This window comes from Uranotaenia lowii, chromosome 1 (assembly GCF_029784155.1).
Source record: "Uranotaenia lowii strain MFRU-FL chromosome 1, ASM2978415v1, whole genome shotgun sequence".
In the NCBI taxonomy this organism is placed as follows: Eukaryota; Metazoa; Arthropoda; class Insecta; order Diptera; family Culicidae; genus Uranotaenia; species Uranotaenia lowii.
This window is the reverse complement of record NC_073691.1, coordinates 28,566,003-28,592,868: the sequence shown is the minus strand read 5'-3', so window position 1 is coordinate 28,592,868 and position 26,866 is coordinate 28,566,003. Positions and strand designations below refer to the sequence as shown.

General features: G+C 35.0%; 1 protein-coding gene across 1 annotated transcript in view; it reads right to left on the bottom strand.

Moving 5' to 3' along the window:
• Window positions 1–26,866, bottom strand: part of LOC129739551 (uncharacterized) — a 98,429-nt gene that overhangs the window by 13,995 nt on the left and 57,568 nt on the right. Inside the window, exon 3 of the mRNA XM_055731030.1 lies at window positions 16,762–16,858. Coding sequence (XP_055587005.1) covers window positions 16,762–16,836 — 75 coding nt within the window. The 5' untranslated portion in view covers window positions 16,837–16,858. The remainder of the gene's footprint in view (window positions 1–16,761; window positions 16,859–26,866) is intronic.

Here is a 26,866-nt window from a genome sequence, read left to right as displayed (position 1 = left end):
ATGGACAAACCATTTTTCATAATTCTTCATTTGGCATAAGAAAACTTTACAAATAGTGATAACGTATTTTAGGTTCAGAACGTGTATAAAAACACCAAAATATAGGTGGCCCAAGATACCCCACAAAATGTGGCCCACGATTCCCCACAAGCAATGATTTGGAAACTGGTTGCGTTTGTGTGACCTTTTTATGTTTCATCAAAAATTCCTGTTCCACGTGGAAGAACATGACAAAACCAAGATCATAAGCGTATGAGCATATTTTTGTTATTTACTTGAGGTCTCGCACGGATGCAATTTTGCGGGTGCTTGTTGTAGGAAATATGAGATAATGGAAAATATAAAATCAAATAATTTATGATAGAAAAAAAGAACGTAATTTAATCACTTTGAGTTTCTCAACACGCACTAATAATTGATGGACAAGTGAACAACATACGGAATTTAAAAAAATCTGGCTACTTTGATTGGAAAAAATGTTCATTGCGTTCATTGTTGCTTGGTAACTTTTACCTATAAATAGAACGGCACTTGTGCTAATCGGATCATTCTTAAATCGAATTTTGTGAAGTAAACATCAAGCGGAGTAAGCGACCTCGAGAAGACGGCCTTCGGTACAAGGAAAAACCCTCAGATTACGACAATGGCGCAGTCGGCAGCACCTACGGATCTACCGATAGGTTTCTTCATGAAGACTTGAAAAAAAAAAGTCTTTTAGGAAGAAATCTCAACATAAAAAAAACAAAGAGTTTGAATCTTTTTTTCGGGTTTTGTTTTGAACTTTTCAGTTAGAATGGAAAACCACGAAAAGTGAGTTTCGAAAGTAAAGACGAAATTTACTTTGTCGATATTTGTTGGAATAGCTTCGGTAGGAAAGACGAAGTTATTAGTTTGTGGAGTTCTGATGGCAAACGCAGAAACTCTAGGACGAATCAAGAAAAAGGCTCAATTGTGTCTCCGATTAGAAGGCGGAAGACCAAGATAGGGTTCTGATGGAAAAGGCAGAAACTGTTTGATGAATCATGAAAACCACATTTATGTGATATGGCGGAAGACTGCAAAAGAGTTCTGATAGAGAAGGTAGAAACTCTAAAATTGAATTAAATGTATTAAGAGCAGAAAAATGCTCAATTGTGTCTCTGATGAGAAGGCGGAAGATCAAGATAGAGTTTTGATGGATTAGACAGAAACTCTAACGTGGAATCAAAAATGTAAGGGGCAGAAAGCCTTATTTTTGTCTCCGATGATAAGACAGAAGACCCAGATAGAAGTCTAATGGAGAATGCTGAACTCTTACATGAAATTGAAAGGCACATTTGTGCCCCGTTGAGAAGGCGGAAGACAGAAAGTTGAACTCGGATGTAAAGATTTAAAACTTTATGATGAAAACAAAGAAAATGGTTATCTCTCTCCTATGAGAAAGCAGAAGATTGAAATCAGAGTTCTGAAAAACTAAATGGCCGAACCTATAAAAAAATCATTTGTGAAAAGATCATTCATGTTTCCCCGATGGTAAGGAAGACAGCTGGAAGTAGAAACCTCTCCGATTGAGAAGTGAAAAAAAAACTTTATTTTATGCTTGTAGCATTTTGATAAAAACTAAATATTTTCGCAAAAAAAAAAAATGATGGATATAATTTAAATTTATAAATCATTTTAATTTTGACGACATGATACTTGAGAGAGTACAGAAGGGAAGTATTGTAGGAAATATGAGATAATGGAAAATATAAAATCAAATAATTTATGATAGAAAAAAAGAACGTAATTTAATCACTTTGAGTTTCTCAACACGCACTAATAATTGATGGACAAGTGAACAACATACGGAATTTAAAAAAATCTGGCTACTTTGATTGGAAAAAATGTTCATTGCGTTCATTGTTGCTTGGTAACTTTTACCTATAAATAGAACGGCACTTGTGCTAATCGGATCATTCTTAAATCGAATTTTGTGAAGTAAACATCAAGCGGAGTAAGCGACCTCGAGAAGACGGCCTTCGGTACAAGGAAAAACCCTCAGATTACGACACTTGTTTAATTATAAAAGTACATTTTTCTAGGCTACTTTCATAAAAGAATCATATGATACGTACATATGTCAAAAACATATAGAAAAACAATCTTACGCAAAGCGACGACAATGACAGTTGGATTTGGATTTTTATCTCAACACACAGCTGAGATATTTGAAGTGGCCCACGTTCCCCCATGGCCCATGTTACCCCACTCTCCCCTACTTTTTAATGAATAAACGCCACAGCTGTTCCAGTCATAGTAGAAAGTTTTTGAAAAATGAATTGGAAAGTTGACGTAATTTGTGACATTTTGGCATCTTTGGAATTATAAATCACGATACACAGAATTTTTGACGACTATCAAAGGTAGCTGTTTTTAGAAGTTTTTATCAATCTGCATACTATGAGACTATTATAACACCTAAATTCGGCTATATACTGAATTTTGAGTATGTTAACGGAAGATTATCGCAATAAAACTATATGCCAAAGAAAGGTCATTTCATACCGGTAGTGATCTAGTGATCTTATTAGTTATCTAATCAAAACTATTCTATACTATATACATAGATGTGGAATTAAATCCAAGTATTTTTAAATTGAACATTATACAGTGAACAACACAAATAAAAATCCATTTTCCTTATAAATCTTAAAATGCCGATATTTCCAATTTCTCAATCTCTTTTAGAATTTCACTCTGAATTTCAGTTTTGAAACAAAAAGGTAAACAAAATTGAAGTTTAAAGTACAAAAATACATATTTTTCTGTTTTGGGGTCTGGCTGGATTTATTCCTACTAAACAATGAAGTGGATTTTTTTGCAGTCATACCCTAAAAGTATGCAAATTAGTAAACTAATGGTAACCTAGTGAGAAACGAAATGAAAAATAAAACTGCAATGGTAAAATGATTTTAAAATTACATGTTTTCTAACGAACTCATTCAAATTATAAAAGATTTTGAGAAACTGGCATATCAAGATTTAGAAGGAAAGTGGATTTTTATTTGTGCCAATCTCCAAAACCGTCCAAATTTTAAAAGTTTTTCATTTTTGAGCATGAGCATTTTGTTGGACATTCTTCCATTTTAAATATTAAACTTTCAAGCTATTTTTAAAATTGTCTAAGGTGGAAAGCAAAATGCGAGGGATTTGGCCCTCAATGATTTTATGTTCTAACTCTGATTACCGAAATAATTTTGAATGCTTTCCTGAATTCCGAATCTAATTTCTTTTATGTGAATTTTATCAGTTTCATTTATGAATTCTTAAAATTCAAATATGTGTATAGAAAAGAAACTTGTAATTAAGTAATAAATGAAAAGAACTGAATGTTAATTACAAAATTATTATTGAGAAATTTGAATCTGATTCAATAACCAACCAATAACTTTGGATTCAGTATAAAAAGTCAAACCCTAACCGGGAAATATGTATGTTATGGGTGATACGAATCTTGAAGATTCAATTCAGATTATCCGAGGAAAAATCGTTTTTGCCTGTGTTTTACTAACTGATTAAAAAAGTTTTTGGGTACCTCAATTCAAATCATCCACATTTTATCTACCATTTCTAGTTTTGGTGATATGGCGTGTAGAAATTTAAAATTGACTTTTATTAACTGATAAACTTATAAATCTATACATTAATAATAAAACAGATATTTAACCTATCTATTATACATATTTTAATCAAGAGTTCAGATCTTGCTTAAATATTTTTATTTCAAACTACACGCGACTAAACTGGTTTTTGTAACATGATGGAATCGATAGGGATTTGTTGAAAGATGAAAATCAAACTGGTTTGATGTTTAAAACCTCTTAAAACTGTTTCTATTCTGATTCCCCCGCCATGATGAAAATTCCGCGGTGAAAACCGGGAGAAACGGAATAAAAACAGTTCTAGAAGGTTTTGAACAACAAGACCAGTTGAATTTCTTACTTTCTATTCCATTCCCCATCGATTTCACTATTTTATCAACACTAGTTGTGACGCGTTGTTAAGTTTTTGAAAAAAAGAGAGTTTTTCACGTTCATTTTCACAGAAAGTGTAAACCAGGCTTTATTTCGAAAGTTCTTATCTAATAGTTTACGTCTGGAGTATATTAAAAACTATAAAAATACCAATTTTGTACTTTTCATGACACGTTGAGTAATTAAAAAATATGGAATGTAGTATTAGCTTCAGTGATTGTCGAGATGTAGTACGTCTGATTTCAAGTTCTGTCGATAAAATTTAATTAATGAGTTAATTTCAAATCAGTGCTTGGATCATGAAGACAACTTTTTTTTATCTCATCTAGACTATCAGAAATCTTCTTAATTCAGTTATAATCATGTATTTTTTTAATGAATTTTGAGTTTGAAAACCTGACGGCGTAAACTTAATTTGTTTTGAGCGAATTGTATCAGGTCTGAAATTAGAATTACAGAATGGGAGTGAGCCTTATAGCGGCACGTTATCCAAACATACGGGAAAATTGTGCCTAAATTTTTTTTAAAAGACATTCTAAAATACCACCATATCCTAGATGAAATGCTCAAGGAGAAGAGATTTCACATGAATTTTGAAATTCATGCGACATAAAGATTTGAGTCTTTACTCTATTTAAAGTTGCCCGAATACGAAAATATTGTAACATAACAGTTCCTGTTGTAGTTATAAAACGATAAGAAACAGCGTAAAAAACGTTTAGAAAATGATATCTGGAACCATAAAAAACATTGCACTTATCTTGAATTCCAAAACGACGGTCTGTTGAATGTGGCGTTAAGTTATGTTACTGTTTAAAACTGTTAAAACATTTGCATGGGGCGACTGTTATACAAACAGTTGAGATAACGTCCATGAATCGTTCGTGGAAAACATATTCTGGTCATCTAACTGTTTTCGATACAGTTATTATTAACGTTCTCTTGTAACAGAACATTTGCAGTAATATGTATAACACGATTTGACAAAGCGTATCTTTTGAAGGTATACCTACGCTTATTGGAATCATACATCAGGAAAGTGGCACGCACACATGTGCATATTTTTATACAGGGTTTTCGAATTTTTTACGAAGCCATTTTTGTTCGACTTTTTAAATTTATTTATTTGATTAACTTACATTTTCACTCTATTGGATATCAATCGGCTACGAATAAGAAGCCCAGAATTTGTAGGTGCATTCGTTTTTTTTCTGCGCTACCAGGGGCCTTTACACCTTCCTTAGGGCGATGTATGTGTGCGGAAAATGAACTTTGTTCCAACCGGCTACGAACTCACCCGTCTGGAATTGCAAGTCCATTTACATAGTAGAGCTCGCCAACGACACGGTTCCATCCGGCTATAGGTACAGCGAAAAGGCGCTATCGTATAGTTCCAGCGCTATCCTTCTTCCGATTACAATTGTGCGGGGAACTGAAATAAAAAAAATTGCAGTCAGCAAACAATTCTTGCTGGATTAAATAACATTAAACTTACGGGATCTTCCGGCAGCTTAAAGGGAAGCAAATATAGCCGACACAAGTGGGCCCGGCTGCTGGAGGATGGCTCATCCATGATTTGATTTTTTCCGCCTCAAGCCGTTCAGGTACTTGTTGCACAGAGAACCTTGTTGTAAGTGGAAGAAGCTGTTTCTACGGGCAATTTTCGGGTCAAGCCGTAATCGATTCCAGGCCAGAAACGCCGACGAATATCCCGAAAACGCGAATAATTTGCATGCACCACAAAAACAAAACAAAACGTTCTGAAAAAGCGCGCTAAGCTAGCCAGTGATGCCAGATTTATGGATTTCATAAGTTCTCACCCGTTTTGAGATGACTATAATAATTCTTCCTCGACGATAATCTATTGAGAAAAGGGTAATTACCTATATCTACATAATATGTTAAATATATTATAGTATGTGTAACACGTACTATTTTTTTAAATGGATGCTAGCAAGTAATGAGCTAAATGCTAGAATCTTGGAGTTTTCTTCAAGTACTATGATTTAAAAGAATATCGATTATTACCTTGTTTCTATAGTTTCAATTCGACCGCAAGATTTTAAAATATGAGGCCTTCAGAGCCAAAGGGGTAAGTGGCAAAATGGTCGATTTTGAGTTATATATGCCAAACGATTCTTCGAATTGCAAACTATTAGGTGAATTTTTCAGATTTTTAAAATTCTATTTACATACTTTTACGATCGAGAGCAAAAAACAAATTTTCGAAAAATATATGTATGCAAAATGGCCAAACACAACAACTTTAAAGCGTTTTTCTCGAAATAAACTTTTATGCACTTATACGTATATTTATTATTATTATTAAGAAGGGATGGACGGTTTGTTTTACGGTTAGAGTTCAGTTTCACGATTAAAGAAAAATTGAAGGAAATCGTTCATATCATTCTATCACCTTTTCAGATACCATTGCACGTGTTCACATGAACGTTCATATTTCGTTGTTATCATTGGCGAAGTAAAGTTTAGAAGAACAGCTACGTTTACAGATACAATCACTATTTCTGAAACCGTTGTTGTATCGTAGAGACTGTTTGAGATATGATTTTTTAGTATGCGGGTGGCTATCATTCACCATTAAGAATACTGTATTGACGTTAAAAAAACTGTACAAATCAGAAAATTCTGTATATATGTTGTGTAGTACACATACGGTAGAGAATGTCAATGGATAACCTAATCTAATTTGCCTCTTTGCCGTTGTTGTAGATCTTTGTTTTGCTTGCATTTCGTATAACGGGTCCCTCAACAGAATTTTACTACTGATTACTTCTAATAAAGCTACATGCATGAGAAGATGGGTGTCACAACCGATACAAAATTTCATTCATGAGATCCGCGGAGGGTCCCATCAGTAGGTTAACAGGCAGATACTTAGCCCTCAGATATCTAGATAAAAGGAAGGGAACTAATTTCCCTACACAGCACAACAAACTTCCTGTCTTGTATAGTGTCGTGTTACTGCAAATCCCAGATGAAATTTTTCATTCGCCACAGAAAGGGCGACTACATTCTTCACTATAACTACATAAACCTCCTAAACGTATCTATATCAGTCTTCATTTGGCAGATCAAAATGAGGGGAGAAAAAACGACCCCATAAAACGGTAATGTGATGTAGTTTAGTCAGTCTACTTCACCTAAGCCATAGACTCAACCCTGGGTTTGTCTGTGTCTGTTTCTGCGAGCGGGGTGGTCCCCCATAAATCATTTCTGATGGCCCGAAGGCACCCGCCGGTGCGTCATCCTCCCAGATATGCTCCCAACGAGGCTGGTAAAATAGTTGCCGGTGTGAAAAGTTATGCACCCAAACGGATGGAAAACATAAAACAAAACGTAGCTTCCATCTTCCGAGCTCCAAGACTTGGCGTCGCGGTCGTCTTCATTGAAGGGAAAATTTACATGAGAAAAGTCTGATTCGGTTCTCACCCTTTCTTCTTGTTTTTTTTTTTACATTCCTCCAGCCGCCCAGACAAATGACCGCACTAATTTAGATATTCAAAACGCTTGCCCGAAAAAAAAATTAATAATGGACACATTTGGAACCTGGAGAGTTAAGATTAATTAATTGTCTCGCGAACCTAAACAAAGATACCAAGTGTAGATTGGTTTCGGGAGATTCATCACTTTCACGCCTTTCAAGATTTGGACACGCGCAAACATTCCGGTGAATGTCCGGGGGAAACTGTCAACACTTTAAGCAAAAGTGTTCGGTTCCTGATGGACAATAATGCAAAACAACTCATCTGAGATAAGAATCAAAACCAAACAACATTCGTGACCAAGCATACGATTTGCAGTAATTTTGTGTAGGAATGTTTTTTTAATAGAGTCCAGATGGGTCTCTGATCTTTATTTTTGGAAAGGAGGCACTCTGGAGAAATCTGGCACCGAACGGAAAATGTTCCGCCTGAATCGAGCATTGTGTTTTTTTTTCGTTGATTTTTTTCCTTCTAAGCTTATGCATGGAGACTTAGCGCAAAATGGTTAATTTCGTTTTCCTCTGGCTGTAGGATCTTTCTAGACCCAGTGAGAAAAAAATATAAGTAAAGCGGAAACACGCGCGTGCTCTATTGCGGTGGACTTTTATTCAGCCATTCTCTGTTTTGCGGGGAAAGAGGTGATTATCTATTCATACATTACTACATATACTCGTGTATGGCGCGCGATCTGCGGTTGCATTCGATGTGCTCTTACAGATAACAGCTTTCAGCGGCTGCCCAAGGAATGAAAGTTTGTGTTGTTATGCTTTTGTGTGAACACGAAAAAAAGTAATTTTCCGAAACACGTTCAACGTCGTCGTTCGCGTTTAATCTGCCTCAGCACTCAACCGGCTCGTATGTGTTTTGATTGTTTATTGAAGCTGTGAGTGGGAATCAATTTTGTGAAAACGGAACAATTCATAAATCTGGCAAAGGCAGCAGCAATATCATCAAAAGTTCATTCACCGATCCAAGGCACGTTTTCTTTTATCCACCTTTGGAGTTTGCTCGAAATGACTGATTACTTTGTAGTACAAATGAAAATGAGAGTTTGGGAAAAGTTATTTAGTCCTCTATTACTCAAAATAATTATTATACAGTTGAGAATGACGAATGAGGCAACGGAATCTCATTTTTCTACTGTAGCTACCAGTATGGATTCTCGATTTTTAATTATTTTTTTCCCGCTAGTTATTCCTAGGGTTGTCATATGTCCTTCAATAGCGGACATGTCCCGCTGTTTTGACTTCTTTTGACTTTAACTGACTGACTTGTGTTGAAATGATCATACACAAGGGGGTAAAACGGGCACCTTTTTGCCGTATAATCTAACGAGAAATTCATTTCGGTTCGCTTATCGTTTCGTTTGGTTGTATCGCTAGTGCTTGTTTTGTTTTTTTTGTTTCAGTGATAGTGTTTCACTGTTGACGAAAGGTACTACAAAAGAAATTCGGGTTGCAGAGATGGAAGATTCCTCTTGAGGCCTGTATGGCAACATTAGGGAAATCGTAAAATGTTAATTTTCTTTTACTTCAAGATCGTTTGAACCAAAAAACAGTCTTTTATATTAATGAATTTAATGTAATATTTAGGGTATCACGTAATTTGGAATTACGTAATTTAGATAGGTGATATGTCGTGGCACAACGATTTGTTATATAGAGAAGATAGATGATAAACCATGTTGATTTAGCCTCATGAGTTAAGGAATACATACATGAACGTCGGCTTAATAACTTTAGGCCCTGCGATTTTTGAATTTATTATCAGTCAAAATAACCAAACAATTTATTTTTTTTTTGTTTTTGTTTCGAATATAGTCATTTTACCATCATTCGCGACTTTATCAACGTTGCAGTTGGCGGATCGTTATTGAAAAACTTATCCGATACAACTGTGTTCGATGTTTACTCTTGGGCTCGAACTCGCGGACATCGGCCCAGGAAACAACAGACTTGCCAACTGATATCACAAGCCGGCAACCAAACAAAGTTATATCGTTTTTGTTCCGTTTTGCTTATAAGACTCGTCACAAGAGGTCTTTGTTTCAAAATAACTGTACAAAATGTTCAAAATAGCTTGTTTTTGGAAGTAAACACATGAAAGCAATGGTCGGATTATTATTGCCTATGCTATAAAGTGCCGTGGACGTTTTTATGCCCGGTGATTTTTAGAAGTATCTTAAATAGCTTATAAAATCGTTGAAACTCACGATACGGCAATTCGCGTATTGACAACCGTTAGTGGAACTAGCAATCGCTAGTGTAGAGTGTAGCGTTGTTCGCAAGTAATCATAAGCACTAAAGCTTTGCATATTTCATGGGAAATAAAACAACAACGCTTTGCATATTTATAGCTTTAAGGGGGGAGTAGGGTCTAACACTTTCAAAAAATCGATTTTTTTTTTATTTTTTTATTTTCTTATTGTAAAACATTTCAAGAATGCTGTGTCAATTTTTCAAGTCAATCGAAGCAAAACTGTAGAAATTATAGGCCTTTATCTCCTCTGATCTAATACTGCTTATCTAATACAACTCTCGGATAGCCAAAGCCGAACAAGAAGCTCAGATGCAGAGTAAAGAAGCCAGAATAAGACAGAGACTTGAAAAAAAGAAGCCGAAGACAACGAAATTACTGCAGGGAACGTACTGTATGGAGCTGGAATCGACGATTCAGTGTGACTAGAAAAAATAAATTGTTTCTTTCATTTTTAGAGCAGAAACTTCAAACGCATTTTTCTCGAAAGCACATTTTTAAAGTCAGTGGACATCGTCATTTGAAAACTACTTCACCGATTCTTTTCAAATTTGGAACATATTTTCTACATATAAAATACCAAACCCCAACGATTTTCTTTTTTTGTTTTTACTTTGGGAAGATTTTACAGATAAAAAATGGCGGATTTTTACGTGAAAAATCGTAGTTTTTACTTTAAACAGCCACAAAAATTTCATAAATTTTTTTTAAGTTAAATAAAATCGTTGGGTCCAGAAAAACATCTATTAAAAATATTTTGCTCTGATTTTTTGACTTCAGATGATTCTGTGCTGAGATACAGTGTCCACCGCAAATCCTGTTTTCTAAAAGGCATCCTCGAAAGTGCTCCGTCACCGGCTCATTTTTCAATATTTTTCTACGAAAAAAAAAATACTTAATGTTCTTTTTACAATGCTTCGTATAAGGCAAAAAATTTGAATACATTTGTTTGAACGATAGCTCAAAAAAAATTCGTGAAAATGGTGTTTTTTTACCCGTTAGACCCTACTCCCCCCTTAAACCAGAATTCAAGTGCTAAATTAGACTATATCAGCACATCAAGTGCGATTTACGATTTACGATTTTTCAAAAATTTCTCGAGTTGTCCGGATTTTTGAAAATTTGTCTTTAAAACGTCGTGAATTGTCCTGATTTTCAAAAAAACATCTCAATTCTAATCGATTTTGTTATTAAACTATGAGAACTTTAAGCAAATCTGTAGAAAAAATAGTTAAACTCGTTAAACCGATGGTAAGTTCAGATGATATTTACCTAAATGGTGTTTTTCGATATGAAAAGCAGACCAGCAAAAAGCTGCTCAAGTCTATTGCATAAATTAAGGCGTTAAAGCATATGTATTTTGCCTTCATTTATGCAATCTATGTTGAGCTGCATATTATTTCCATGATTCAGAGGTGTCCTGAAAAATCCTGATTCTCTTCTAAGCAGTGTCCTGATTTTTGACAAAACCACCTGGCACCCCTGCCTTCGAGTGCTATGCGGCATCATATTAAAGTTATAGGGGAGATAAAGGCATAACGAGCTCCCGGGGCGTAATAAGCACTCCGCTTTTCTGCAAAAGTACGTATTTTCTTAAATAAATTTTCCTGACGATTCGTTTCGTATTCCTACAGTAATATTTTTTCACCAAAAAAGAAATCTCCTTAACATCTTTACAAAAATATTTAAAAAAAAACCAGCTAGGTTCTCAAGTGACGAAAATATTATAATTTTTAAGCACCATGACATTTAAATCATCTTGATCTATAATGTACACACTGCAACATTTTGTACTCATTGTTTCTCAATTTGCACCTTCATTAATTTTTTTATTTTTCACTTCATTCAATTTTAAAACGCGTTTTTTCTTAAATTTGTTGACTCGGGGCGAGCAGAGCACTATCAATCGGGGCACGATGAGCGTTTTCTGCCATATAAACTAGCAGCGAACTCAACTCGATGTAGTCAACTGAATTATAGAGTTACAGCTTGACTTGTTTCATTTGACGATTTGGCCTCTGATTATCTCTCCGACACCTTCCAATTGGGCTTGAGCCTGCTAAAAAGAATAAAGCTTGCTCTTTATTCTTACACAGATTTCCATAAAAATGACAGCTAATCGGGGTGAAATGTGAGAGAAGCCTATGGCTTCTCTGTTTAACGCATGAGAAATTGTATACCGGGATAGCGAGTGCGCCTATCCCCTCTAGGCCAAATCATCAGATGAAACAAGTCAAGTTGTATCTCTATTATTCAGTTGACTTTATCGAGTTGAATTCGCTGCTAGATTTCCCGGCAGAAAACGCTCATCGTGCCCCAATTAATGGTGCTTAATCTGCCCCAGAAGGGGGGGGGGGGGCAGCGAGGGGTCCTCTGATTATGCCTCTGCAGGGACTTTTTTTTACTGTACTACAAATATTCCATTATTTTTTACTTTACAAAAAAAGGCACGCACGTGTTAAAAAACCATACACTAGAACTAAGGCAAACTTGAAATATAGGAACTGCCCAGCAAAAATGAAATCGCATTAAAAATGATAACCCAAGTCATAAAAAGGGTTCCTGTGAATCGTAATTCCAACTAACGCAAGTAAAGGGTCGTAAAATCGTTACTCGAAGTCTGATTAAATGGTTTAAATCGGATATGCTTAAAAGTCCGCCATGTTTGCTGATTTTGAAGACGATTTCGTTCCTTTTTTTTCTCCCGCATGGTTAAAAGAGAAAACAGGTTTGTTGTTCTGTTTGCGGCCAGCAGTGCAACCAAATTGCTAAAAATCAGATGATGTATTTGCAAGAAATGCCCAATGACAGACCCAGCAAATATTGTCGCTGGCAACGGTTCGCATGGGTTGAGAGGAAAAAATATGTGCTCTCTTGCATTCTTTCAGTATGTATGAATATGGTGTCGAAATCATATACTTTTATCGCTGTAGCCAGAAGTTGAAAATTTGTATGTATATTGCCTCCACTTTGGTAGGTAAATGCTGTTTTTTGAGTTTTATACGGTCATTCTATAATGTATATGAAACGTATAACAAAGTTGCTGAGAAATATACCTACAAAAATGTTTGCTGGGTGGTTTTCAGCTTACGGCAAAAAAATTTAAAATGCATTTTTAAACGTTTTCATTTACTTTTTCAAGTTTCAGCCAATAAGGAAATAGACTATTCTAGTGTCTGAACACGAAACAATTATGTAATTCACATATTATAGCAGTTTTCTATGGTTAAATAAGCGTTTTCCTTAAAGTGGCCATTATGCCCTTATCTCCCCTACCACTCTTTTGAAATGCAACTAGCATTTTATCAGCTTTACACGATGCTTTTGAAATGCAACATTGATCTACAAAATCAGAATCACAATGCTATATTTTCTAAGCATTATATTGGCATCACAAAAGCTTGCTTTAATGCTTTTTAGCACTATGTTAGCACTATAGTGGCATTAGGCCAAAGCTCATAAGCATTGATTGATGCTGAACAAATGCAAATTTCGGGCACCGGTTGCTAGAAATTTGTTTCGAATAGGGCATTGTTTCAAAGATTTAACGCGCACTTGATAGGTTTACAAGCAGAGTCAATGTCAAATGTCAGAGCCATAGATGTCATGAGTTCGATTCCAGGTCATCTTCAGCCGAAAAAATGAAAAAAAAAATTATGTAGGAAATTCAACCCGAGAGATCTCCCTTAATATGCATAAGCGAATATAAACAAATAAAACATTTAGAATCATGGCAGAAAAATGAAGCCAAACAAAAATCGAAAACATATTTTTTCCGCATGGTCGACCCTCATTTCAATACCATTTGCATTTTTCCAGCATTTTGCCCGGCAACGCTATAGCATCAACCAATGCTAATATAGTGCTTTTAAAGGGTTATTCCAGTTTCTGCATTAAAGCAGCAGTTAATTTCGCCAAACCTGGCTCATAGAGCTAATATGATGCACAGAACCAAGCTCTACCCAAGTAACCATAAGCACTAAAGCTTTGCCTTTTTAAAGCTATATACCAGCATTCAAGTGCTAAATTACACAGTGCAATTTTGCATCACAACATCCCTTCGAGTGCTATGCTGCATAATAGCATTTTTAACATTTGCATTTTTCCAGCATTTTGCACGTCAACGCTGTAGCATCAACCAATGCTAATATAGTGCTTTTATAGGGTTATAGGGTTGCATTGAAGCAGCATTTAATTTCGTCAAACCTGGCTCACAGAGCTAATATGATGCACACAATCAAGCTCTATAGCTGACGTTAGAGCAGAATTGGTGCTAGATTTTAGTGTTTATGGTTACTTGGGCTAACTGAGATAGTAGATAAATATTACCTCTATTCCAACATTCAAACCTGCACTCACAAATCAGACTTTACTCCAATAATGATCCTCCTTGGAGGTGGAATTATCGGCATAAGATTCTATGCCGGGCTAGCTTTCTCATCGCTTGCATTGTCATCCCAGACCAACCGCATTGTATTTGTCAGAATGGGGGTAGGCATAATAGTGACACGTTACCCAAACATCCAAACGGCAGACGGCCAACTCAGTGCGTTTTCTTAGTGGTGTGGCAGAAGGACTATCACAATAAACCTTCGCTTGTTAACTTACTCAGTTGGTACACTGGTTAAGTTATCGGACTGGTCGAAATAAAAATGTTACGTTGGGTTCGATTCTCACTTTTTTTGTTTTTATTTTTTGGATAAATTATCGAAACTTTATGAAATTGTTTGTCACCTTATGAACAATTAAAAACCTCACAAACATTTCATTAGCGTTAACCTTTGACCTCTGATAATTTTTTTTAAAAAATCACAAATTCCTTGCGTTGAACAAATGGCAAAAATTGCAACTAAAAGCTACAAAATTTAACGACTTGGTTTAATGGATGTTATCGAACAAACTTTTCTAAATAAGAATCATATAATCCACATCGTATTTTCTCCAGCTGAACCAAACTGGTTAAAATCTATAGGTTTGTTACAGATTAAAAAAAATGATCAGAAAATTTCTCTATAAATTATCATTGTAGGTACATCAATCACTTTCATTATCTGTTAAGTCTAATGAAACTGAAAGTCTTTTTTATATTTTTTTCTATGACCACAACATGTATCAATTGTGTTCAACTTGTCAGTTGTTACTCCATCATCGATCAATAGAAATTTAAAGCTGGTTAGTGAAATCTTCAGTGATTTTGAGCAGCGAGAAAAAAAAACACTCACAAAAACCGTCTTGATAAGTGAAAAGCAATTGTGAGGGTGCGGATTGTTACACTGTTAAATCGGTTTTTATTGTGTGGGATGATGGGTACGCGACTTGTCTTCATTGTGGGGTTTAAATTCTCTCTTTTTTTTTCGTTAAAGCCGAGTAGGCTTCCGTTAGGGGTAACACAAGAAGAAGAAAAAACAAATCTGAAACTGAATTAAATAGAGCTTGTTTTCCACCGAGATGAATTGGATGTAGTTGGTTGTTTTCCAACTGGTTCACATTTTTCTTGCCTCCTCTCGCTTTTCCCCTCAACTGGCTCCAATTTATTGTTGTCGGTTGTACCCGGGCAGGTTGTATTTTCCGGATGCCTGGTCATTTATTAGACGCCGACGAATCTTGGGGGAAATAAGCAAACGAGCGACTGAATTGGACGTTTTTGCGTTACAACGACGTCTTTACAATCTGCCCGATAGAAACATTAGTTTTGTCTATAGAAATAAGAAAGGCGCGCGCTCTCGGCGGTTTTCAACGCCTTTCGAGGGTCAATTAAAAAGCGGTTAGCAGCGATTGGAATCGTAGATTTGTGATGAGAAATTTTTGTAATTTTAGTAAATTTTTATTGTATAAAGACAAAACCCCGAGTTTTAGATTTCAGATTCTGGCTTCTTGATTCTCGATTCTAGATTCAAGATCCTGGATTCTAAATTCTAAATTCTGGATTCTAAATTCTGGATTTTAGATTCAAGATTCTAAATTCAGATTCTAGGTTCCATATTCGAGAATATAGATTATCGATTCTAGAATCTAGATTCTGGATTCCAAATTCTTATATTCCAGATTCTAAGTTCTAGATTGTAGCTTCTAGAGTCTAGATTTCACTTTCTCAGTTCTTGATTCTAAGTTTTAGACCTTAGATAATAGATTCTTCATTTTAGGTTCCAGATTCTAGATTTTTAATTCTAGATTCCAGTATAAATTCTAGTCCCTAAATTCTAGATTCTAGGTTCCAGATTCTATATTCGGAATTTTGGATTTTAGATTCCAGATTCTTAATTCTAGATTCCAGTATCAAATTCTAGTTTCTTAACTCTAGATTCTGGATTCAAGATTCAAGATTCAAAATTAGATATTGTTGTCTCTAGTTTTTAGATTCTAGATCCTAAACTTTAGTGAAACTTAAAACTTGGTTTTATTTCTATTTTATAAGAAATCCATCCTTCAATTATTTAGATACCCGCATCAGATAAGCTAACTCCGGCGATATGAGATTAAACTAGTTTTTTGCTTCCTTCCTCCTCCTCCTCCGGTTGTTGACAACAGGTTGAGGCGCTCCGAGGTCTGGGAAATTATGACCGTTCCGGGCCGCCGCAACGGAAATCAATAATGGCTATGGTGGTCGTGCAAAGCAATTTTGACGGCTGAAAGAGAAATTTTCCCGGTCTCAACAAGAGATTAAAGTCCGGTTCAAGTTGAAACCAACCGGATGAATAATTACAATACATTTTACAAGGGGAACTGCGGTGATGGTATTCGATATTTATCGCCAAACAAATTGACAGTTGACAATTGAAAAGCGTCAATTAGGTGGACGATGTAATTGAAACTGGTACTATGGGACACTCTCAGTAAGGGGGGATGAAAAACGTGAGTTTTTTTTTATTTCAAAGACGACAATGATTCCTGAACTTTTGTTTCGAGAAAGTTAGAAAAAAAACCCGATGATCAGATTTAGATAGATAGATTTATGCCTCAGTGAGGTAATCGTGTTTTTTCGAAGAGTTGATGATATTGTTACTTACCGAAAGTATCGTTAGTGCGAGGTATATTCGAAAGGTATCCCAAAGCTCACAAGGAGCTTTCCGTAAGCTCCTCATAGCGGGAGCTTCTCTGCAGGGCCTGGAAATGAAAAAAAGGAAAAATTATTAAAGATTAAATTTCATTCAGCTGCAAAATATATTTAAAAAAAATAGAATAGGTATATCTTTCTTTTTCACTCTCTAGTTTATTGTAAAATGTCTCAAAAACGCAAATATGATAAAATTGACAGAAATAACAAGAATGAAAAAAATGGCGAAACTGACAAAAATTTGAAAAAAAAAATTACAAAAACATAAAAATGACTACTACGAAAAAAGGGCATAAATGACAAACATAACAAAAATGACAACAAATTACGAAAAAGTCAAATATTGTAAAAATTACAATAATTTAAAAAATACATAAATAACCAAAAAGACAAAAATGACAACACGATTTCAGAATTGAGTAATTTAATTTGATTTATTTTAATTTTTTTTCAAATGGCACCCCGTCTATTAATGTTGTACGCTCGTTTTTATTTAACCATTTATGGATAAAGAATAACCATTTTATGGATTTTCCTTCAGAACTGCCAATATGGTTATTTTTTAACAATTTATCAATGTAGAATTTCAACCACATTTGGTCGGGATTCAACCAGACCGAACTGAATGCCAATTTGAAATAAAAAATGAGTTATATATTGCAGTGGATGCGAAACATGATAAACTACCTATCCAATGAAAATCAGAACATTTTTCCTATTTTTTCTGATTTTATTAGAAAATTTCAATGTTGCAGACAGTGGAAATGGCAAAAATGCGTTGCGCCAACGTGAACTGAGAGAACCTTTGAGGTAAAAATAAAAAGCAAGTTTTGGTCATAAAAACTGATTTTGTGCGAAATAAGCTTATGTGTGTTGATTTTTTCGATTCAAAACAGTTCTTTGGCTCATCAAGAATTTATATATGATAAATTAAATGATAAAAACGTTCCCGTGGCTGAAAATTTCATGTTGCGTATTGTTAACATTTGTTAAAATCTCGTTCAGCCAAACTGAACCGAATCCCTTAAATTTTGTTTTCCAATTTACTTACGGGAATATTAGGATTTTTAATATTTAACGATAAAAGTTGCTGTATTTCATTGCTTACTGTCGTTCAGAACTCAACCGGTAAGTAACTATTAAAGATATTTCGCATTTCAAAAGTGCGAAATGTGTATGGCTCGGTTCACTTTGACTCAACGAAAAAAACCATTTTTCAAGCATCAGCCATACTCGTTGGGTGCTGCTCGAAAAGCGCCTATGGGTAGGCTCCTACGTTTAGAACCAATTGCTCAGTCAAATGATAGTGCATGGCAATTTATTAACATTTTTGTTCGACCAGAGTGAACTGGGTGCTAACATAATGCTATCAAAATTCAGTTTTCTGCTTAATGTGTAATCATAAATCGATCAGTATAACCTCGACGGCTTCATAAGAGTCTAAATGTGATAGGAAAATGATTAAATGATATATCTGATGAAATGATTCAAGTTTATGGCGTTCAGTTCGGTCTGGTCGAATTCCGACCATTTAAGCTTCTCTGCCAAAATTTCACATAAAGGATGATACGGTCAAAATTTGGCCAATATCAACTTGACGTATTTCTTTCAATTTTACATTTGAAAAACCTGAACACCCCTCATTTTGAAGGTGTGTGTAGAATGTTGCTCCTATTTTGATTTTGGAATTCACTTTTCAGTTGTCAAAATGCCGTCCAAGAAAGAAGAGCAGGGCATCAAAATTTTGCTCGCGCTTCGCGAAAATCCGCACGCAAAGCTGGCAAAATCGCTAAAAGTTGCCAAATCAACCGTTACAAATGTAATTAAAGTGTTTGGGGAACGTTTGTCGACAGCCAGGAAGTCTGTATCGGGGGGAAATCGAAAACCGGAAGTCGCTGAGACAACAAAGAGAGTTGCCGGTAGTTTGAAGCGAAACCCTAACCTCTCTCACAGAGATGCCGCAAATAAGCTGGGTGTATTGTCTACAACCGTGCATCGAGCCAAAAAACAAGCCGGACTATCGACTTACAAGAAGGTAGTGACTCCAGATCGCGATGATAAACAAAATACGACGGCCAAAGCGCGATCATGGAGGCTGTACACGACGATGCTGACGAAGTGGTAATGGACGACGAAACCTACGTCAAAGCCGACTACAAGCAGCTTCCGGGACAGCAATTTTATGCGGCAAAAGGAAGGGGAAAGGAAGCAAATATTTTCAAGCACATGAAACTGTCAAAGTTCGCGAAGAAATATCTGGTTTGGCAAGCCATCTGTACCTGTGGCTTGAAAAGCAGCATTTTCATAACTTCCGGGACTGTCAACCAAGAAATTTACGTGAAAGAGTGTTTGAATAAACGTCTGCTGCCTTTCCTGAAGAAACACGGTTGTTCCGTACTGTTTTGACCGGATTTGGAATCTTGCCATTACGATAAAACGGCCATGGAGTGGTACGTCGCCAACAACGTGCAGGTGGTTCGCAAGGACAAGAACCCTCCCAACACGCCAGAGCTCCGCCCAATTGAGAAATACTGAGCTTTTGTCAAGCGGAATTTAATGAAGACCAAAAAAAAACTGCTAAGGACGAGCAGCAGTTCAAGGCAAACTGGCTTTCTGCGGCGAAGACGATGGACAAGGTGGCTGTACAAAATCTGATGGCAGGGGTTAAGCGTAAGGCCCGGCAATTCGGATTTGGATAAGCGGAAGCCTAACTTTCCTGATTTTATAGTAATTAAACTTGAAAAAGGAAACGATTTACACACGTTTTCCCTTGACCAAATTTTGATCGTATCACCCTTTAGTTGAAAAATAACCAAACTTAAACTTCTCCTCTAAAGTCATTTTATTGGTTCTCATTGAGAAGCCATAAAAACAAAACGCGGGAAAAGTTCAAATATGGTTATTTTTTAACCATAAATGGTTAAATATAACAAGCGTGTGGGTAGGAGCCATTATACGTTGGAAGCTAGCTGGCGTGTTTTTCCATATGCAGAAGTGTTTTCGTGTCATTGGTTGGTTTGATTGTCGCGAATGCTGGTATAACAGGATTTTTAGGCAGAATTTTTTTTTCTGATAAGAAAAAAACCACTCCCACCTCGAAAGGGGGGAGGGTCTCATTAAAATCGACATAAAATATGATACAAATAAATCATTTTCCAAGATCATTTATATCAAATTTGGCACACATGTATTTTTTTTCACAGCAATTTCATACATTGTATTGTCTTACTAATAAAATCCGTTTCCCATCCCCCTTCCCTTTTTCGTAGTGGGAGGGGTCTTTTTACACAATTCACGAAGTTGCTGTAAAAAAACATGTGTTCCAAATTTGATCACGTGGGGATATGATCGATTCGTGTCATATTTTCCATCAATTTTATAAGGGATCCCTCCCCCGCTTTTTGAAGTGGGAGAGGTTTGTCGCTTATCATTTCGGCCCAAAAATCCCGTTATATCAACTTTCACGACAATCAAACCAACCAATAATGACACGAAAACACTTCTGCATATGGGAAAACACACCAGCTAGCTTTCAACGTATAATGGCTCCTCCCACCATTCAGAGTAGGGGTGCCATTTAAAAAAAGTGAAAAAATAAAATTAAGTTATTAAATTTTGAAATTGACATAAATTTTGATTGACGCATCTTCGGGGTTTACGGTCTTCGGCAAAGATGTTATAAAATCTTCAGCAATAAGATGAATAAAGAATTGCAGTTCAGTGCAACATTGCAACTTTGGATTCTAAGCTACACCTCATATAATAAAAAACTAGAGCCACCAAAATTTGCACAGTTGTTATTGGGCCCAAAATGAATCCAAACCGTTTGATACTTTTTAGGCCCGATTCTGACTAGTCTTATAACTAACCTTAGAGCTATTTAATTATTTGTTTCAAAATCGTCAGTTTAAAGATCGCGTTCAAAAGAAAGTTGATATCCCTGTTTACACCAAAACTTCATAGAGTGAATCGGGCTGGGGATACAATAAGGTGTAGCAGCTGTGATGATTCACAAACGCCGCGCCTTCAAGAGTAGAGGAGAGCAAAGTAGAAAAACATCGTAACATCGAATCTGTTACACCTGACTACGGCTGATTTTCTGTTTCCTGTTGTGGGGTGGCGTGGCGTAGCATATCAAAACGGGTCAAGCCGGCTTATCGATTGTCAACGGTTCTCAACGGCTAGTTACACGCACTTGCTCGACGGAAATCAGCTTTCAATTCCCTCTTTGATCTGCTGCTGATCGTTGTGTTCATCCGTCCCGAGGAGACATGAATAGACGTTTCGGACTACCAAAGACGCGCCCCCTTACTAGAGCTATTTTCATAAAGAAATTATGCTCTCCTCACGTCTCGGTCGTTTTTGTTGAACCCTCCCGGTGCCAATCTTTTAACGTCGATACACAATCTTGGGGCTGTCCATCTCATATCTAAGACGTGCGCATTCCACCGATGGGAAAGATCATAAACCGAGATCATCAGACCAATCACCTAATGTCAACAATGTACAAAAGAGTAACATTGTATTGCCATTAAACGATTGCGCTCGGTGAGTTTTTAAGATCCCGTGCGCACCTTCTACTTAGGTTATGCTGAGTCATGTTTTCACCTGAACCTGCACACTGTTCAAACGTGGGCAGCAGGCTTTAAAGAGACTTCAATGCCGGCGCCGCACAGTGGGCCAGGAACCACACTTTTGCGGTCAAAATTGACTGCAGGCCAGAGGCTTCGTTTTAGCTCATTGGTGTCTTCGACAAAGTTACTCGGCTATATTTGCGCTATCTATTGATGGATTTGAATTAGTTCAATTTTTCTTCGCAAGGTGGCGCCAAAATCTAACTTTTTACAGAAGCAAGATACAGGCATGATTTCTTCTACAAAGTTGTTCATTATACCTTTTACATCAACTTTGTAGAACATTGTTAAGCTCTATGTTGTGTACTTAACTTGCAAAAATAATAATTTAAGGAAACCTTGCAAAAAAATGGTTTTTTTCACCTATTTTTGTGTTTAGCTATACAATACCTCAAATTTCCACAGTATTCGATTGGAATAGACTTAAATGAGATATTCTAGTGGAAAACTTATTCGTTTCGCCGATTTTTTCTGTCAAAATTGCAAAAAATTGGTTAAAATTATACATTTTTCAAATTGCAATAACTTGCTTGCGAGCAGTTTTACGCACCTCATTTTTCGAGAAGTGACAGCTGTGATTATGATCTACATGCACGTAAAAAATGTCGGTGGGTTCTCGTGGGTTCCTTGCCAAATGATTTAATAAAGTTGGTAGATTTTCAATACAAATCAACATATTTTAAGACCTTTTTCAAAGAAAACATCCACATTACTCGTAGAAAAGTCGAATTTTCGTCGTTTTATTATTGTTTTAGTCCATTGCGATGTTTAATTAAGCGATTAAGCACATTTGGTAAAATTTATTTAAAAAAATTAAAAATAATTTAAAACTGTTTTTATTTAAATTAATTTTTGAAATTTTTTTTTCTAATTAGATTAAAAGTGTGAAAAATGTGCTGAAATATTTATTCAAGCAGCAACTCCAATAACTGAACGATGAAAATTCGACTTTTCTACGAGAAATTCGGATTTTTTTGGAAAAGGTCTTAAAATATGTGGATTTGTATTGAAAACTTACCAACTTTATTAAATCATTTGGCAAGGAACCCACGAGAACCCACCGACATTTTTTACGTGCATGTAGATCATAATCACAGCTGTCACTTCTCGAAAAATGAGGTGCGTAAAACTGCTCGCAAGCAAGTTATTGCAATTTGAAAAATGTATAATTTTAACCAATTTTTTGCAATTTTGACAGAAAAAATCGGCGAAACGAATAAGTTTTCCACTAGAATATCTCATTTAAGTCTATTCCAATCGAATACTGTGGAAATTTGAGGTATTGTATAGCTAAACACAAAAATAGGTGAAAAAACCATTTTTTTGCAAGGTTTCCTTAAATTATTATTTTTGCAAGTTAAGTACACAACATAGAGCTTAACAATGTTCTACAAAGTTGATGTAAAAGGTATAATGAACAACTTTGTAGAAGAAATCATGCCTGTATCTTGCTTCTGTAAAAAGTTAGATTTTGGCGCCACCTTGCGGAGAAAAATTGAACTAATTCAAATCCATCAATAGATAGCGCAAATATAGCCGAGTAACTTTGTCGAAGACACCAATGAGCTAAAACGAAGCCTCTGGCCTGCAGTCAATTTTGACCGCAAAAGTGTGGTTCCTGGCCCACTGTGCGCCGCCCAACAACTCTAACGTTCTTTTTTTTATCGTTGGTTACCAGTAAAGCTCATGTTCGGGGGACTTAATCCCGCAAACAGGAAACTTGTTGATCTCCAGGGCATTTTGCTTTTGCTATCAGCACTGGCGCGCGCCTTCTCGCATATCTTTGAGCAAGATACCGACAACAAATCCAATTTTTATGAGCCCCGCCGGTGCTTCAGCCTCCCCCACCCTGCTTCCGGTCAAAGTAGTGAGGATCTAATAATAATCAATCTATGGCGCGAACGAATTCGAACCTGACAAGCGCTACAAGTGCGGACTTGTGGTCGAATTCCCGGAGGCGGCCGTCATCAGTTTCTTTAGATTTACAAGTATATGTAGGTACAAAAGTATACATTTTTTTTTGACGTACCAACGAACGTGCTTTCTCCAGATTACTGACGTCCGATTGGGAACTCTCTGAGACCTGGACACACCCAGGTCCAGGTCGACCTATCGGCATCGGCGGAGTTGAACTGGCATCAATAAGATTCATTTATCTCCCCGCGTCCGAATGGAATTCGCAAAAAATGGAAAGTTTCTTCAGACTGGATGAGTTTCAACTTGATCCGATACGAGGTGTTACGGCCGGGAGGAATTCTTTAGCAAATTTCGGACAGGAATTTTCCACATCGGAAAACAAGTTCTTTAAATTTGGCATTTGAGGGTTACACTTATCACGCCATGACGTTTTTTAAAAAATAAATTAATTGGGAAAAATCGACCAAAAAGAATCGTGAAAAATAACTAAATTTAAAAATGGAAAAATCAAAACTGACAAAAAGACAACAATAACAAAAATGACAGCAATCATGATAAAACTGAAAAAAACACAAAAATGATAAAAAAGGTAGAAAAATTATAAAATACAAAAAATACAAAAATGACAGAAATGATAAAAATTTCAAAACCAAAAAATCACAAAAGTAGCCAAAAGCAAAAAAAAATACTAAAAAATTGAAAACCCGAAAAAACAACAAGAAAAAAAAATTAACAAAAATAAGAAAAATTCCAATAATGTAAATATGACAAAAATTTATAAAAAATTATTTAAAAAAAATAAAAAATTACCACGCTTGGCCTACTAATGTGTGGCGGTAGATCCAACTCTATTTGTTTCTAGTAGTTGGCCCGTGTCGAATAAAAATTGTGGGTATGTGATGATATTGCTGCTAATTAATTCTACCCGCTCATTTCCACCATCTTTCCTTTCTTCTAAATTTTTATCTGTCTATAAAATTTCATAATCTTAAGATGTTATTTCTAAAAATGAACCTTCTTTTTTTCAGCGATAAAGTCGATAAAATTAAGTAACAAACATAAATTAAGATGATTAATCTCTTCATATCATAAAAAATAATAGAAAAAGTAAAAAATACAAAAATAAAAAACAATACAAAAATAACAAACATTTCGAAAATGACAATAGTGATAAAAAAAACACCCAAAAAAATTACCAAAACTTAATAAGTCACAAATATATCCAGAAAACCAAAAAGTAAAAATGAAAAACCTGGAAAACGTCAAAATATACAGAAAAGACAATAATGAAAATGGCAAAAAACATAAAAACTACAAAAACAATAAAAAAGGTAAAACAGAAAATAATAAAAAAAATTGACAAACATTACAAAAGTGGCAAAAATGAAAAAATGACAAAAATCACAAAAAGGTCAACAATGAAAATGAAAAAAAAATGACAAAACTAATAAAAATGACAAAACTGACAAAAACCAAAAATAAAAAATAATCCAAAATTTACAAAAATCTCTAAATTTACTAAATTTAAAAATTAAAACATTTTGAAATATTGCAAAAATAACAATATCTACAAAAATGACAGAAATGATAGAGTTAACAAAAACGAAGAAAATACAAAATAAACAAAAAATGTTAGAAATGATTAGAATTACAAGAATTAACAAAAATCACAAACATGACAAACATGATATAAATTTAAAAACAAAATGACAAGAATCACAGAAATAATTAAAATTACAAAAATGTTAAAAGTGACCTAAATAACACAACTTTTCAAGTTTCGAAAACTTTTTTTTTATTTGTCATTATCATTTTTGTTCCAAACCGTTGGTTTTTTTTTCATTCAAAACGTCATAGTGTAGTTAAGTTCTATTTCTTTCATATTTTTTTATAAAGGACATCTAGTGAATTCTCATGCCTAAGACGCTTTAATAACATTAAAATAGTTGCCATGTGGTGTGGAGCATTATTATTTATTTTGTAAGCCTACATTCCTTATAAATTCAGTTGTTTTCCAAAAAAAAAACGGTATGTCCCTGAAAATCGATTCCCGATCAACAATATTTTTTTTAAATATCTGATAATCTGATGTAGTTTTGACGTTCTTTTTCTATTTATTGTCATATTGTCGATGATAAATGTATTCCATCTTGTTCACCATGAAAGAGACTATAAAAAAAGTTCATTTGGAGAACACGCTGAAAAGTTTATATAATGCCAAAATAACCAAAATGTATAACCAAAGTTGTATTTTTATTTTCGTATTTCTGATTCTGTATCCAGTTTAGGATTTTAGATTTTCAGTTCGAATAACCATAAGGAATTAGAAATGAAAAGCTGCTTCAAATTCGGTTTTGCATTTCATATCAAATTTGAATCATGTTTTTCGGAAATCATATGCATTTTCAATGTTTTGATAATAGTTTTCCGAATATGAAAAAAGAAGAATTTTGTTTTATATTCAAATTCGAAGTTCTTAAATTTAATTCTTACACAAAATTTATACATATATAAAGCTTCTAAATGGCAATCCATAATTAAAAACTCATATTCAGATTCATCATTTGATATTCACATTTTAATTCTGATTCCCAATACAGATTTGAAATAAATAATTCAAATAACGAATTAAGATTGAACCAGAACTACAGAATTTAAATAATACACTCATGAATGAAGGCTTCAATACTTGGCTCCTAAAATTCTGATTAGGAATTAAGATTCGGGAGTCGTATTTTTTGTACAATTCTGAAATCGTATACAAATTCGAAAACACATTCAAAGGTCAATTTTTGAATAAAGGTTCAGAATTCAGATTCCAAATTCAGAATCAAAATTCAGAAAAAGATTTAGCTTGTAAATGAGTTTTTTCAATCAACATAAAATTGTTGAGGAATTCTGAATTTAAAAATTTGTATGTCAATTCAATTTTCAGATTTCGAATTTTTTTAATCAAAATTGGTTACACACTTAGAAAAATCCACGTAGATTTACATGCAACTGCATGGGTAGAAAAGAATCGGCTATTTACAAGTGATAATACTGCACGTTTCATGTAAATTCCCGATAGCATTCAATGCTGTTGTTTACTGTACATTTACATTACTTAGCACATCTCACGAATTTTATTGGACAGGGAGTGGTTTCGCAAAATCAAAAAAATCACCATTTTTATGCAAGAAACAATTTTACGTTAATCACAATTGCTGATTAACAACACTTCAACTGATGTTCGTTGCCGATTCCGCCGCACTCATTTACAAGCTAAATCTTTTTCTGAATTTTGATTCTGAATTTGGAATCTGAATTCTGAACCTTTATTCAAAAATTGACCTTTGAATGTGTTTTCGAATTTGTATACGATTTCAGAATTGTACAAAAAATACGACTCCCGAATCTTAATTCCTAATCAGAATTTTAGGAGCCAAGTATTGAAGCCTTCATTCATGAGTGTATTATTTAAATTCTGTAGTTCTGGTTCAATCTCGACGGCTGTTTCGATAAGAC